The 16,369-nt window shown below is 37.3% G+C and overlaps 1 protein-coding gene across 3 annotated transcripts; it reads right to left on the bottom strand.

Moving 5' to 3' along the window:
- Positions 1–643: 643 nt before the first annotated feature.
- TYW5 (tRNA-yW synthesizing protein 5) lies at positions 644–16,360 on the bottom strand. 3 transcript variants are annotated; one of them, XM_005873568.2, is made up of 8 exons: positions 16,132–16,305; positions 14,802–14,956; positions 11,218–11,287; positions 9,405–9,449; positions 8,494–8,631; positions 5,378–5,465; positions 4,868–4,984; positions 644–1,049 (listed from the first exon to the last, which is right to left on the bottom strand). In XM_005873568.2, exons 1-8 carry the CDS (start codon positions 16,207–16,209, stop codon positions 793–795), a joined length of 948 nt encoding a protein of 315 aa, XP_005873630.1. In that variant the 5' UTR covers positions 16,210–16,305; the 3' UTR covers positions 644–792. The 3 variants fall into 3 exon arrangements, with proteins under 3 accessions (XP_005873630.1, XP_014401061.1, XP_014401060.1); XM_014545575.1 differs by lacking the exon at positions 14,802–14,956 and having other exon boundaries at positions 16,132–16,360; XM_014545574.1 differs by lacking the exon at positions 9,405–9,449.
- Between the last annotated feature and the right edge of the window lie 9 nt (positions 16,361–16,369).

Here is a 16,369-nt window from a genome sequence, read left to right on the forward strand (position 1 = left end):
AGCTCTATTTCCATGCACTCTTGCATAGCTGATTACATTCAGTTTGAATTCTGCAGAGTAAGACAATCGCTTACTGGTATTTATCTTATTTTTCGAAACCTTTATGGGCTCAGAAAGCTCCGGTTCTGGTTGCACCTGTGCACTCTCCACTTCCACCTCCAATTAGGGCATCAGTTGATGTAACAATAAGCTTGTTATTGGAGGAAGCCTGTTTGACAAGGTATGGGCAGTTACACACCCGCACAGCTCCCTCCTCAGTTGACTTCCGTGTATAAGATGCCCCTCGATTTTCAGTCTAATGATTTTAGGAAAAAATAGCATCTTATGAACGGAAAAATACGGTACCTAGGTTGCAGGCTGGATCCCTGGCCCTGGTCAGGGAGCATGCAAGAGGCAACCAATCCATGTGTCTCTCACATTGATATTTTTTTTTCTCTGTCTCTCCCCCTCCCTTCTCTCTCTAAAAATCAATGGTTAATTTCCTTGGGTGAGGATTAAAAACAAAAAAAAATACCGAAGCCCAATGTATCAATACATTTTGTCATTTTAAGTTAAAATTTTAGTTATTTGAATCTGAAAGCAAGAGGGATCCCAGAACAGCATTCTTTGAACCATAACGATCTGTACAAAAACCACACAAACACTTTGTACTTATTTAATATGCAAATCTGAAACTGATTTACCTTTCCTCTTTTAACAAAAAATCTAAAATATAATTTGTCTTGTTATATTTTTCTAATATTTGAGCTGAACTGTATTTAAAGTTTATATTCATTGCATTCACTTCATTATTTACTCAAAGTTTTTGCTATAGGCTTTGTCTTGAATGTGTAAGACCATTCGCCGTGCATAGAAGTCCCTGTATTCCTCTGGTAATTCAGCCAGTGTTTTTAAGGCTCTGTCCAAAATTTGTGCAGCTCTTGATGCTGCTGTGAGATCTTTGTTTCCATAGGTATCTGTTTTATCATAGCATTCAGACGGAAGGTGTTTCCAAAAGACATTCACTCCCACTCCAAACTCTTCAGAAATTACATTATGGAACCATAAAGCTGAAGAAAAATTTTTTAAAAGTTAAAAATACAACCTACAGTTAAAAAAAAAACCCACCAAAATGTCAGTGAAATATCACAAATTGCATATAACCAATGTAAGAAATAATTCTTGTAACTAGACCCCTTCGTTAGCACACTCCCAGCTTTTAACAGAATCATTTTAACTTTTATGAATTGCCAACCAATTTAAAGTGTCAATAGCAAAAACCTACATTTAAAACCTTTTCAAATAGCAATTTTTCCTTTTTAACTTGAAAGACATAATAAAGTTATATTTGTTTTACAGATACGTAATTTGGAGCTGTATTTTGTGTTACTTGTTTACACTTCCTGAGTCACACAACCACATCAAATGTATGTTTTGTACACAGAACATTTCAATTATTAGAGGAGTATATTTGACCTTTTCTGACTTAGCACAATACCTTTGTTCTCAAAGACTTCCTGTTCAAGCTGCATATGCTTTCTAACTTGCTTAAATTTGCATTCATTTAACTTCAGTTTTATATTTCTAATGCAATCATAATCGTATTTTAAGCTCCTTTACAATCTATCTATCTATCTATCTATCTATCTATCATCTATCTATCTATATATGCCTAAGTGACCGTTATGACCAGTTGACCGAACAACCAGTTGCTATGACCTACACTGACCACCAGGGGGCAGATGCTCAACGCTGGAGCTGCCCCCTCGTGGTCAGTGCGCTCCCACAGCCAACCTCCCGTGGTCCCTCCCCCTGGTGGGCCGGCCCTGATCGGCCCCTATCAACCCTGATCGCCAGCCAGGCCAAGGGGCCCCACCCGGGCATGAATTCGTGCACTGGGCCTCTAGTAAGTATATAAAACTAAAGCAAATACAGAGGTGGGCAAAAGTAGGTTTACAGTGTGAGTATGCGGAAGTTTATTTTTGTGTTATTTATTTATTACTAGTGGCCCGGTGCACGAATTTGTGCACATTGAAGGAAATTAATTAGAAAGTAGTATTTTAATAGCGCTATTCGCCTTTTCTCTATAGAAGTGTCAACCAAATTCACAATCGACAATGACAGATCAAAACATGCGTGCAATTGGCGCCAGCAAGAGCTTTATATGTATTGCCATGTGCGAGTCAACTTAGCCTTTTATATATAGAAAATAGCTTTGCTTAATCAGACCTGCTTTCTGATTTAACTAAACTTTTTCCAGCCCAGTGAAGCACTCCAACTTCTCTTTCAGGTAATTGTCAGCAACACAGCAGTAAATTATCAACACGAAGCAGATTATTATTGTAGACTAGAGGCCAGATGCATGAAATTCGTGCAAGAGTAGACCTTCCTTCCCTCGGCTGCCGGCACTGGCTTCCCTCCAGCACCCGCTTCGTCAGGAAGGACATCCAGAATGACGTCCAGAAGGATGTCTGGTCTAATTAGCATATTACCCTTTTATTATTATAGATTTCAATTAGTAAGTTAAAAAAAAGGAATAACAGAAATAGAATATTACCATTTTGCAACTTTCAATGGATTAATGGACCTGGGCATTGAGCATTGATAGCTGCTAACATCCACAAAAAGAAAGACAACCTGATATTATACATACGTCTCCTTTTCAAAGAACACAGTATCTCCTACAGTCTTGCCAAAGGGACCAAACATGGGTCTCATCAGACCTCTGATCCAGCTGCCAATTTTCAGGAAATACATGGGATGAAGGACACTGATAAATTCACCATAAATATACAACTAGTTTGCAAGGCTAGTCGCTAGAGAGAGGAAGCCGGGCATTGCTACGTGACGTCATTACCCGGCACCCACAGCCACCATTTCCAGACTGGGCTGGGCTGAGCTGTGGGCCGCATTTTGTGCCATGGGGTCTCAGCAGCATCAGCTGCGATTTGGTGGGCTGCTCCTCTGGGGTGGTGGTGGGGCCTGTGTCCCCTTGGGTGAAGTCGAGTGTTGCTTTGTGGGCACGAGGTCTGTGGTGCTGTTTCTTTGTAAATGGCAATGCATGTCATGGCAACTCCTGCATTGAGCGTCAGCCCGTAGGTGGTCAGTGCACGTCATAGTGACTGTCGGATGGTCAGACACTTAGCATATTAGCCTTTTATAGATATAGAGTGTATTACAACTGTAAACCTACTTTTGCCCACCCTGTACTTTAGTGGAGTGATCTTTTTCATATACATATAGCTGATTACTTTCACTAGAAGGTTTACATCTTTGTCTTCAATTGAGTAAACATTTCAAAATATAGGTGCTACAAGAATATTAAAGCAATACCACAGTATAACAAAAATGAAATAATCACATCCAAAAATGTCTGTTAGTGAAAGGGTAAAAGGAAGATATTTAAAATGTTAAATTTAAAAACAAACTCAACGATTGCCCATAGGAAAAACAAAACCTTAAAGTGTTTTGATTTGCAAAACTAGTTTTTAAACATGGTTTTAATATTAGCCACTCTTTCTTTCAGAATCTTTTTTTCTTTATTCAATATAACAGGAAAAATTATAACCATTCTGTTAATTTAAATCCAAAGGTGGGGCTTTGCTTTATTTCAAAATATATGCAAATATTTAGTATTTCTGGACATTTTTTTCCTTTTTAAAAAGGTTGTACACAGAATAAGGGAAAACTATACAGCCCTTAATCATGCTCTAAAGATTAAAAAAAAAATTAAATAATGGCAATAGACTTAAAGACTACTGTGCTGGTTGTTCAATAAATATAAGAATCAGAAGTCAATGTATCAAACTTTATAGACAATCAATTATGTGAAGGACATTGTATCAAGCCACTTGGGGAATACAAAGATTAACAAAACATGGTTCCCTGTCTTCAAGGAATTTATAATCTATCTGCAAATGAGATCAGCATATTTTTAGTAATACTTTACTTAATTCTATCATTAGAGAGGTATTAATGATTTTAAAAATATTAACTTAGAAATGGGAAAATTATATAGAGAATTTGTTAATACAACCATTTAATCTGAATTATGATTTTTATAAATTTCAGGTATTTACTTCAGAATAATCCTATATAATAAAAGGCTAATATGCAAATTGTCCCCTCAGGAGTTCTACCAACTGGGAGTTTGACTGCTCGCTATGACATGTGCTGACCACTGGGGGAGAGGTGCAGAACAAAGGAAGGCGCTGGCTGGCAGCCAGGGGAAAGAAGGCCCCTGCTGGCAGCTGGCAGCTGGGGGAATGAAGGCCCCGATAGGCCCTGATCGCCAGCCAGGCCTAGGGATCCTAACTGTGCATGAATTTTGTGCACTGGGCCTCTAATAATTATAGATGTTAATTATATCACTGGTTAGCAGCAACAACTAATGCCTATTTACAAAGAAATTAAGTAATACATTAAAACTGTAGAAAATAAAGAACACAAGATATCACAGGTGTTAAAGATTATAACATTTTGATATTTAATAAAATCTCTAATCTATTTTGGCCATGAAATACATTTACCATTTCTTGGTAAATACTGAAATGACAGTTCTAAAATACATAAATATTTTAAAAATAAAATGATTAAAAAGAACCAGATAGAATCTTTTCCCAGATATAAATCATCTTCCTTGATGTCATTTAATAGAATAAAGTACAATAATATATTTATATGTTGCCTTCAAAAAATAAGATTTAATTTTATAAGAATTTGCCAAAGCATACTTTAAAACACATACACACAATTGTATATAAAAATCATTTTTTATAGGCCAGCATACATATAACAAATATATTTTTGGACTAAAAAATCATATAATGGGTAAGCGATAGAGTACAGATTTTATAAATAGCAAATTACAGAAGTCCAGAACTCTTACCAGGAATGAATAATACATCTCCAGCATTAAGGGAACATTCATACCTTCTAGCCTTGGAAAACAGTGGATATTTAGCTAAGTCTGGGTCATCTATATTCAGTACTTCTGATTTAGTACCTGAAATGTCCCCAAAAAGAATAATACATATTGAGCAAAGTTAGCCTTTTTATAAAAGTAATTACAAATATAAATTTGAAAATTTATTCTTTTCTGTATGACTTTCTATACCCTCACTGTGAAAACAATTACCATTCTCCTGAAACCTAATACATTTTCCAGTGACTCATCCTTTATGTATGACCACTGCCATTCATGTAATACAATTAAGAAAATCTATAAATCTCATTCTTCATATAGCCTATCATTACAGGTATACACATACACAATGGAACACAATACATTTTAATTAGGAAGAAGCCCTAACATGTTTTTCTATGAGAACAGAGAGTTGTCTCAAAAAAGAGTACTAAATAAATCAATCTTTAAAAACAAAAACTTAAAAGAAAATACCTGATAAATATAAATACTGGGCATCTCGAGGACTGAACAGTACAACACGCTTTTTTCCTGTCACTTGTATTAGGAAATTATCCATTACCTGGAAAGCAGTAAGAACTTATGAATAAACAGTATCTAAAATTCACATAAACAAAACCAATGGTATTCCAAATAGTGAACTGTAAATCCTATCCTTTAATAAGACTTGGCTCACATTATGTAAAATCTTAAGAGTAATGTTCTAATGTAACAATGAAAACATTTGTATTAAAAACACCACTGTTCATTTATGAAAGATATTTCTGTAGCACTGCCTTAACATGGAAAGGGTTGGCAAGCCATTAAAAATCTGTAGTTGCCTCACCATTATGACAGGGAGGGTAGTGACACCTATTTGAGGCTGCCCGCTTTGGTTTTATTACTTATCTGTCCATTAATGCTAGGCCAGTACTCAGTAACAAATGAAAAGCACCTAGAAATATTAGGTGTTGGAAAAATACAAGGTACTGTGGCAACCATTGCTCTTTCAATGACTTAATATATGGCCATAATTTGTTTATAGCAGCGGTCGCCAACCGGTGGTCCACAGACCACTAACGGTCCATGAGGTCTGAAAGGTTGGCAACCACTGGTTTAAGGAAACCTTTGGAGCAGCAGTCACCAACCGGTGGTCCGTGAGGTCCAAAAGGTTGGCAACTGCTGGTTTTTGGCATCTTAATTTTAAATTATTTCTATAGGACTATAATCTTGCAAATTTTCTTGACTGGAGCAATACTTATTACTGGAGCAATCATGACTCTTCCTGTGTATGCAAGGGTGCACTTTGTTGGTAGAGATTGTGAAAAATGTTAAAAGCCAGAGTGACATAATTCTCAACTAAACAATTAAAATAATACAAACAAGATATATTCATGATTATTTACATACTAGAGCAGTGATGGCGAAGCTATGACACGCGTGTCAGAGGTGACATGCGAACTCATTTTTTTGGTTGATTTTTCTTTGTTAAATGGCATTTAAATATATAAAATAAATATCAAAAATATAAGTCTTTGTTTTACTATGGTTGCAAATATCAAAAAATTTCTATATGTGACAAGGCACCAGAGTTAAGTTAGGGTTTTTCAAAATGCTGACACGCCGAGCTCAAAAGGTTCGCCATCACTGTACTAGAGGCCCGGTGCACGAATTCGTGCACGGGTGGGGTTTCTCAGCCTGGCTGGCAATTGGGACTGACTGGCTGGCTGGGGGCAGGGAGCGCACTGACCACCAGGGGGCAGCTCCTGCGTTGAGTGTCTGCCCCCTGGTGGTCAGTGCACATCATAGTGATCGGCTTTTATATATATAAATAGATCATTTCTACCTAAGCATTTTTCCTTTTACCCACCTTATAAACCTTAACTATATAATAACCAAAGGGTGTCCCAAAAATTGTATACACACTTTAACAGCTGATAATTTTGAAAATGAACTGTATGTTAATAAATATTGACTTTATAATCATTCAACACCTGTATACCAGTTAGTAGCTCACTTAATTTTGAAAATAATAAACACTGACTTTATAACCATTCAAAGTATGTATAATTTGGGGGGGGGGGGGACACCCTGTATACTACTACTATTCCTTTGACTTATTTTTAATTTAAGAAAAGCTTTATGATATCCCATAACTCAATATAAAATGGATACTACTTAAAATTAAAAATATAATCTGAGAATTCAGCTAAAATGTATTTGAGTTATCACATCATTTTCTCACCATATCATTTACATAAGACCTTTAAAAAACAATATGCTAGGATTTTGTCTATCTCACTTAATTATAAAGTTACTATGTTAAAATCCTCTCAAGAGATCGTCAGCTGAATTATAAAACATACTTATAAAAATTAATATAGTTGGACTCAGAACTTTTTTAAAAAAGAATTCCTTTATCTTTATAAACATATTAGGTATTAGCTTTAGCTTCCTAAATTTCTCCACCCAACACCAAACCATACACAATACCAGATTTTTAAAGTTTGTAAAACATTTCTATCCATTAAGCAAATAAAACTATAACACCATAGAATAAATTATCAAGATCAATAATCTACACATCTTGCTACTCAACAAATAGATATCTGACACTCTCAGGGGATATATACCTAAGACCAGGGGTCCTCAAACTACGGCCCGCGGGCCACATGCAAATACAAATATTGTATTTGTTCCCGTTTTGTTTTTTTACTTCAAAATAAGATATGTACAGTGTGCATAGGAATTTGTTCATAGTTTTTTTTTAAACTATAGTCCGGCCCTCCAACGGTCTGAGGGACAGTGAACTGGCCCCCTGTTTAAAAAGTTTGAGGACCCCTGCCTAAGACCTTCTGATGAGTGAAAATGGCTGTCCACAAGCTTCTGACTCATACCACAACCTTACCACTTTTTCTACTTCCACCATTTTCCTCCTCATCTGGTGGCCATTTCTCACATGTTAACAAAACAAAAACACCTAATAAAACGTTATATGTGACTAGAGGCTCAGTGCATGGATTTGTGCACCTTGAAAGGACATTAACTAGAAGGTGGCTGGTGGGGAGGGACTGGGCGAGATGGGCGGGACACGCCCTGGAGCCAACCTCTCACGGTCTTTCCCTGACCAGCTGCACCTGGGGCAGCGCTGGGGCTTGAAGGGCATCTAGAGTGAGTGGGGTCCCTCGGCCTGGCCTGTGGGGATTGGGCCAAAACTGGCAGTCCAACATCCCCCAAGGAGTCCCAGAGTGCGAGGGCACTCTGCAAAGTTGCTGTCGCTCCACAGCTCCTGCGTTGTCTGCCCCCTGGTGGTCAGTATGCATCATAGCCACTGACCGGCCGGTCGACTGGTCACTTAGCCTTTTATATATATAGTTGATGAATCAATAACAAGACCACTGAGAATGCAAATGTGATAAACTAGGCTTTGGTGTTAGCTAACAATTCATTTCCATATCACCGCCTTGCAGAGCATCTGTTTTCAATGTCATGTTTTAGCAAATTACATGTCAAAGATATTTAGGGTAGAACACAGAGCTGAAACTGTGACTGTTAAATCTATCAATGCTAAACATCTACAGTAGCTTAGGTTTCTCATCTGTGTAGCATACATCATAGTGGGTCCAAAGTTGTAATCCCGGTGAGCTAATTCGAAAAACACTGGAAAAGAACTGCTCCTCTTTGAAGAATTTTGGAAACTTAATATCTTCTTCCAATAAAGGAAACTGCTTTCTGATATCTGCAACATCCTGCATTGAGAGGAACACAATAAGAATTTTAACAAAACAACACTGGCACAATGCTTATTTTATCCAAGACTGCCATCAGAATCCATGATACAAAAGAGAAATGGAGTGAAACTCTGTTCACCGCTTTAAAATACTAGGACGTGACCATAGCCACCAATGAAGTAATACACACTGTGTAACAAGACTGCAGATTTAACACTGTTTAGCTTAATATGCTTCATTTATAGAAAGGTTCTTCCTACTTTAAGCAAGATTCATACAGTTATCATCTAATATTAAGTATTTTAAGTTTAGGAGTCATCAACTTGAATGTTATCAACTATGTAAACCTGTGGTCTGAGGAAGGAGAATGAAGGCAAAGAACTAATGTAATCTTAATTATTTTAGGGATACTCTTTAGCACTACAGCCATATAAATTAGACTCTGAATGCGTGTCAAAGCTTATATAATGAGTTATTCAGAATTTTTATAATTATTTAAGTTTATATTTTATTAGGTGAATTGCAATCTGTAAAATACACAATAGAAAGAATTTCTTAATTACATACAGATTACCAGTAGATGACTTTAAACACTAAGATTCTATGGTCCTACTTGAAAAACTAAGTTATCAACTTTTAATAATCATACTTATTCGAATCATTAAGGAAAGAATGAAAAACAATAAAACAGATCATATGACAGGTAGCAAGTATAAAAATTATAGTGCCAGTTTATATATATATACATCCATTTAAGCTTGAAGCAATTGTTTCATATTCAGAATTCTTACCTTTCTAGGGTCTTCCCCAAGTGACCGTAAGTAGTACTTTTCATCCTTAAATGTCCCAGAGAAAAATAACATCAATACTCACTTAGAAATATTAGAAAGTAAAGATGAAAGGAAGCAAGTATTAAAATCTAACCAGTGAAGTCGTTTTCCAAAAAGTTACATCTTCTTACCCTTTCTACTAATGCTCTCTGGTGGCCGTATGAAGAAAAGTCTTTACAAGCTGCTTGTAATAATGACTGAATCCATAAAATATAAGTAAAATAAGTTCTAAAAGCAATACACACATACCACATCTAAAGCCACATTGTTCAATTTAGACTTTATACTCCAAATTTTTTAGACTCAACAATGTCTTAAGACTTCAAAGAATTCCCATATGTACAACACACATGATCTCAAAGTATTGTGAGTGCCAACAAAAAAGTTCTTATTTAATGTAATACAAATGTACAATAGGGGATAAATAAAATATACTTTTAATAATTTTTTAAAATTCTGAATTGTATTTTATCGAGCTAAGCCTATCCCTGATTATATAAATTCTCAAGCCAAATTCTTAAGAGTCAGTTCATGTATGTGAATTAGAAATGTCGTTTTATAGCAGTAAGTTTGATACAATACAAAAAATCACCAATTGTACTGCACTGAGTAGCTATAATAAGGAATTGTTTGAATTAGAAAACATTTCTGTTGCCTGCATTTCCTATGAGAATTAGATAACTGAGATATACTGGGTCAAGCACAGGGGCATCCTCCTGTTTTTATACCTACATTGACTATTAACACAAACTTCATTTACTTTATTAAACTTTATTTGCTTTTATAAATCTACTAGAGGCCCGATGTACGAAATTGGTGCAAGGGGCTCGGCCCTCGCAGCCCCAGCCTCATCCAGAAGGACATCCGGTCTAATTAGCATATTATGCTTTTATTATTATAGATGATCAGAAATGTAAACTTTCAGATTAATTGTTTTTATATTATTAGATAGTACCATATCCAGTAAATTCTATGAATTTATTACTGGCTAAACAGGTTTCAAAATATGTTCTCAAAATTCTAAGAGTTTTCTACCAGTTCTTCTACTTCAGGATTTAAATAAATTCATGTGGCAGATAGAGACTCACTTCTCAGACCCCCTTCAAGAGTGTGAGGACTTCCAGCTGCCAGCTGTTAGCTCCCTCAGGTCCATCTCACTTTTTGAACCAACGTCCTGCTCTTCTTGGCGTTCCCCCAACTAGTGACTGAGCAAAACGGTAAAAGCCTAGACACTGCTACCCCACAGGACTCCTCTACAGGCAGGTTGCTCAGGAGTTCCATGATATTTAAAGTGAATTGAAGGTGGATTATAATGTAAATAAGGAGACTTCTTCTGAATAAATGTTAAAGCAAATTAAAAAAAGTAATCACACTGATAGTAACTAATAATAAAATAAATAGTTCTCCATTAGCATTTGAACTTGGTATATCAAACCAAAGCATTTTCAATGGAAGTAATACTAATAGCTAACATTTAGTGAGTAGTTTCTAGTCAGGCACTGTGCTAATAACACCTCTACAGATTAGATTTAGTAAATTGTACTGTTATGATTCATATTTTATAGCTGAGTACACTGAGGCACAGAAAAATAATCTGGCCAAGATTTACAACCTAATAAATAGTAGAACTAATATCTATGGCGTATACAACCAAGCCGTAAGAGTGGCTATTAGAGAAGGATACAGCTCTTGTATATAAAATATTCTCTTATAAGAAAATCCATTTAGTATATAGATATTAATGTTTTCTTAAAAAAATGTTAGAACCAATTACCTCTGAAATAAAGAATTCTTTATGCTTTTCTTCAGCTGCCCTCTGAACCAACTTGTCAAAAGGTAAAGTTCTGAAATAAACACAAGAGAATCCTTGGACTTAATAATAAATCAATTAATAATACTCTAATCATTATATATTATAGGGGTTTGTTGAAGTTGGATATGACCTCTTTTACAATATCCATAATTTTTATTATAACCTATTATGTGGAATTCTAAATTTTCGAAATTCATTTAGCACTGTCCTTACTTGACCTAGGTTGTCTGATATTCCTATTTCAAAAATTAAAGATTTTTAAATCTATGGTACAGATGGATCCTTCTCATATGCCAATATCCTCTTATTCCAAGTTTTTGTTAGAAAAATGTTCCCATGATGTTTGGTTACCTTTGGAAATACACACTTTCAAGCTCTTGTGATGATGGGGCAACTACTAATAATGCTCCTTTGGAAGAGACAGTAAGCAAAGGGTTGATGAAGGTCAAGTCCCCCCACCCCCAACTGGCCTTCCTGCCTTCTGGCGTCAGCAGAGAACACAAGCTTGTAACACTACTCTCATCCTCCTGAACCATGCTCTGTCATTTTAAGGCTCCTGAGGAATATCTCGAGAATTCCAGTGAAGTGACAATGTTTTATTCTTCAATATTTCTACCCAAATGCCTGGCTCCTTCCACCTGGTTGAAAAGGCTGAACATTGTAAAAGCAAAGTGTGTTTCCTTCACCTCACATTCTTGAGCCTTGAAAGTTATTTTTTCTCCAGGTCCCATCCTATCCCTTCAAGAATCAAAAGTACTGCCCCTACATAAAGATGATCCCTTATCAGTAACATTAGGACAATCAAGTCCTCAAAAGCATCAAGGTCAAAAGCCTCTCCCCTCCTCCAGCAATGAACTGCAGCCTCCAAACCTCTGATTAAAAGTTATCATCTTTTCACTTTTACTTCCCCCTGAAATCTGTACTGGGAAGATGGGGAGAAAGGGTTGGCCCTACTTTCTCTTAGCAATGTTTTCCTACAAACATACTGGTTAAGATAAATGTGGAATGTCAACTGTGACATCAGGTAATACTGTTTATTGGTGAACTATGCCTGGCTAGAGAGCTGGTAGTGGACTATAAATATTGTTAGGAAGCAGGGGATTTGGCATCCTTATGGGTAGTGTAACTCTTGCAACTGAGTATGCCCTTAGAGAAACCTGCATCAATTCATGGGTTGTTTGTGCTACTGGTGTCTAAGCTAGGGTTCACTTTTATAGTCTTGCTCCCTTACAACAAAGCTGTTATATTTGGTGAGCCAAAAATGGCTCCCGGATTGGCATAAGGACTCCTACTGATACTATCCTGCTAGAATGCTTTTTTTTTGGCAAATCCAAGTGAATCTGATGCCAGATTATAGACTAGTGGATCCTGTGAGCATGAATGTCAACTGAACTCGAGGCCACTGCTGGTACTGTAGAATGAGCACTGTGAGGGAAAAGGAGCCTGCCATCTACTCAGACCAATCTTCTACTATAGTTTCTGCCTAATATTACAAACAAATTTACTTATCATCCTCCTATTCAGTTTTTCCATCTCTGACCTCAGCATATACCCTTCATTCCTACCAAAGCATCTTTGAAGAGTCTGGGAGCAATGGGGAAGCCTCTCTGTCCCAAAGCCACCTCTGTAATTGGTGCGGTTGCCCAGGCTTAGATTGTTACTAAAGAGAACCCAGAAGTGTTTCAAGACCTTTACAAGAACAGGGCAGATAGAGTGGTTCAGTCCAGAGAAGTAGAACAGGGCTGCCCCAGCACCTTTCTCCCTTAGGTACTGGTACCTGTCAGAGGTTCTGCAGAAGCAAAGCTGAGAGAGGGGGATACGAAGTATATGAACTGGCAAGTTCCTTGGCCTTGAGATCTTATCTACCTCATGCATGTTTCAAAAAAAACACACAAAAAACCCCACAAAACACCTGCTACTAAAGTTCCATTTGTCTGGACTAACATATAGACTAGTAAGGGAGGTAGTATCAAAAAGGGGGTAGGATCAGGGTTCTGTGGAGTCAAGCACATCTGGTATAAGTCCTGGTTCCATCATTTCAAGCTACATGATCTTGGGTAAGTTACTTAATATTTGTAAACCTCCATTAGCTCATCTGTATAATTATTATTAAATTGAAGTGATAATACTGATAAATGGATGAGAATTTCTTACTTTCTAGTCTGTCTGTGGCTGAGATGCCTTCCTTCTTTCCTACTCCCAATTAACTGCCAAAAACAATCTATTTTTTTCTTGCACTAAGAAAATATTCTTGTAGCTTTTTAGTAGCTCTAGTGAAAGGTTTGGAGGAAGCTGGGATAAGAACTATTACATAATGTATGTGCTTCAAAAACAAGTTTTGAAAAGCTTATAGGACATGACAAAACATCAAGGCAATTCAAGAAGTTTCAATAACCACTTGCTATGGCATTGGACTCTCTGGAAAATAAACATTAACTGCAGGCTGAAAAATGCTTATCATTCCAGCACTTTCTCCCACTTTCTTTATTTAATAAAAAATGAAAGTTCTTAGACTTGGGAAAACTCATGGCAATTAAATTCAATTCATGGTCTATTAAAAACCAAAACTATAATGGTGAATATTCAAAGGATAAAAAAAAATTAAAAATGCTTTGGCAAGCTGTAATATGAGCTTAGAAAACTGAGAAAGGAATGGCCCTGGACATTAGAAGCTCTTTAACTCATCTCTACTCTGGAAGAAACAGCTAACTACCTTTAAAAGTCAGGCTATTGTGAACTACACATGTTTTTAATAGACTGAATTTGTTGGGAACTGCACATGCTCAGAATGTGAAAGTTGTTTGTTTTTTAATTAACATTTTTAACAAAACTCATGGGAATAAATAGTATATTAAAACTATGAGATTACAGTATTTAAAGCTTTCAAATTTAGAAATCCAGCAGCTTTTAACGATTTCTTATTTGCTTCTAAGAGATCGTAAAACATAAAATTACAACCATGAGGGAAAAAAAAGTATTAAGGTTATTTTTTAAAAAGAGAAAATTAAGTATGATTTTTTTAGTTACCTGATTTGATGAAAGCTTATACCAAACATAGCAACTACTTGCTCTACATTTCTGGAGAGGGCAGAAAAACAATGGGCTTATACTTACCAAAAAACAATCTGATTCAGAAAAATTTCCAAAACTAGGGCATTAAAAATCAAAATAGATCATGAAAGGAAACTTTAGAATTTATTACTCTGGACAATAATTACTAATTATTAGTAGGATCAGTTAATTAACGAAGCATTCAGATGTAACCTCTCTAGTTATGACAATTCTCTGTTCCTTCTGTGATTCCAGAAGGCATCAGGTATACACCCTATGTAAAAAATGGTGTTTGGAAATGTCTTTGTATTATTATGTGAAATCAGAATTCTTGTCTTTTGTCTTATAAAAGCCATTCTTTAAAAATTAGTACGCTATTCCATGATTATATCAAACTAGCCAAAAGATGATGTGCCATATGGATTTTGTATAAATATCTTAAAGGTTTAAAACAAGTTATTTGAATCCCGAGAGTAAACCTGAGAAGAAAATACCTATATACAAAGTTCTTACTAATGAAGTCCATCTGGGCAACAGCAGCAACATGAATCTTCACTTCTTTCCTCCCTCCAACTTGACTTAGGTACTCCACCGTCCATTTGCTTGTGCATGTCCCCAAATCAATTCCTTCCAACACTACAGGTTTCCTCTACAAAGGGGAATAGTATAAAAACAGGACCCAACAATATATCAGGAGTTGTATTTGACAATAGAGGGATAAAAAGAAATGATTCTTTATCCCAAGATGCTCAAACTCAAACCTTTTGACAATTCATGCTGTAACTAAAATAGGAAAAGGACCCATCCAATATACTTAGAACAAAATTTTAACATTAGGAGAACAAAACCAAACAAAACAGTGACATCATGAATAGCTAAGAGATTAAAAAAAAATCTAGATAATCTAAATATTATTTAAAGCATTTTCAGGAGTGTTACTTATGACTAAATGACTAAAATGTGTATTTATAGTCAAATATGCTTGTAACTTTTTATTTTGATACCATTTCAAACTTATGGAAAAGTTCGAAGAACTGCCATTTACCATCTACTCTGATTCCCCAACTGCTTCCTGTACCATTTGCTCTCATTCTCACTAATTGTGTATAGAGAACAAGATAATTATTCTCTGAACTATTCAGGGTAAGCTGCTGATATCATGCTCCTTTATCGCTAAAAACTTGAGTGTGTTTCCTGAGAACAAAGCCATTATTTTTTCTCTTGAGTTTTCTTTTAAAGAACTAAGGTTCGAATCACACACATGAGATTCCAATATTTGAACTAGAACCCGGATTAGTTAGCATCCAAGACCAAAAGCAGTGGCGGTTTCCTGAGGGAATTCCCACTGATTCCCTTTGGCTCCGTACAGTGAAAAATTGCTCCTTGAAATCCCGTAAAGCGGACTGACAGGCGCCATTCACGCCAACAGGGGAGCCTGGAAACCTCTAAAATATAAGAAACCCAAAGGAAGACAGCAAGGCGGGCCGAGTGGTTGTGGAAGCGAAAGCGCCCTTCGTTGCCAAGGTAACGGCAGAAGGCTTCCGGTCGGGGCTCCTGCAAGGCCGCTCTTCGCAGCGAGCGCAGCTCTCATTAGGCAAAACGTTTCCCGCACGCAGCTCCCCGGAAACGCGGAGCTGTTCTCTCCGGAATGGATGTGCCGGCGACATCCCCGTGCGCCCACTCCCCGGGCCGCAGAGCCCACTGCCCTTTATGACGCCCGCCCCTTCTCCCCACTCCCCGGGTCGCGAGGAACAGGTTGGGAGCCAGCTGGGAGGCAGGGACGGTACCCCGGCTCCCTCGGTCCGGCCCAGCGAGGGGCCTCACCTGTGGGTAGAGGTGCTGCATGAAGTGCTCCTGCGAAACACCCTCGAGCCGGGGGACCGGGAGGTGCTGCCCGGCCATCGCCGCTCGCGCCCGTCCACTTCCGCGTCTCGGGAACTAGGCCTACAACACGTCCTCCACAACCGACCCACCCGGAAACTCGAGCCCGCGAGAAAAGGCCCGCGAGGCCGCTGAACTCGCGAGAGCGGCGGGTTTCCGGCGGGGCTGCAGCCCCTGTGCG

This window comes from Myotis brandtii, unplaced genomic scaffold, assembly GCF_000412655.1.
Source record: "Myotis brandtii unplaced genomic scaffold, ASM41265v1 scaffold412, whole genome shotgun sequence".
In the NCBI taxonomy this organism is placed as follows: Eukaryota; Metazoa; Chordata; class Mammalia; order Chiroptera; family Vespertilionidae; genus Myotis; species Myotis brandtii.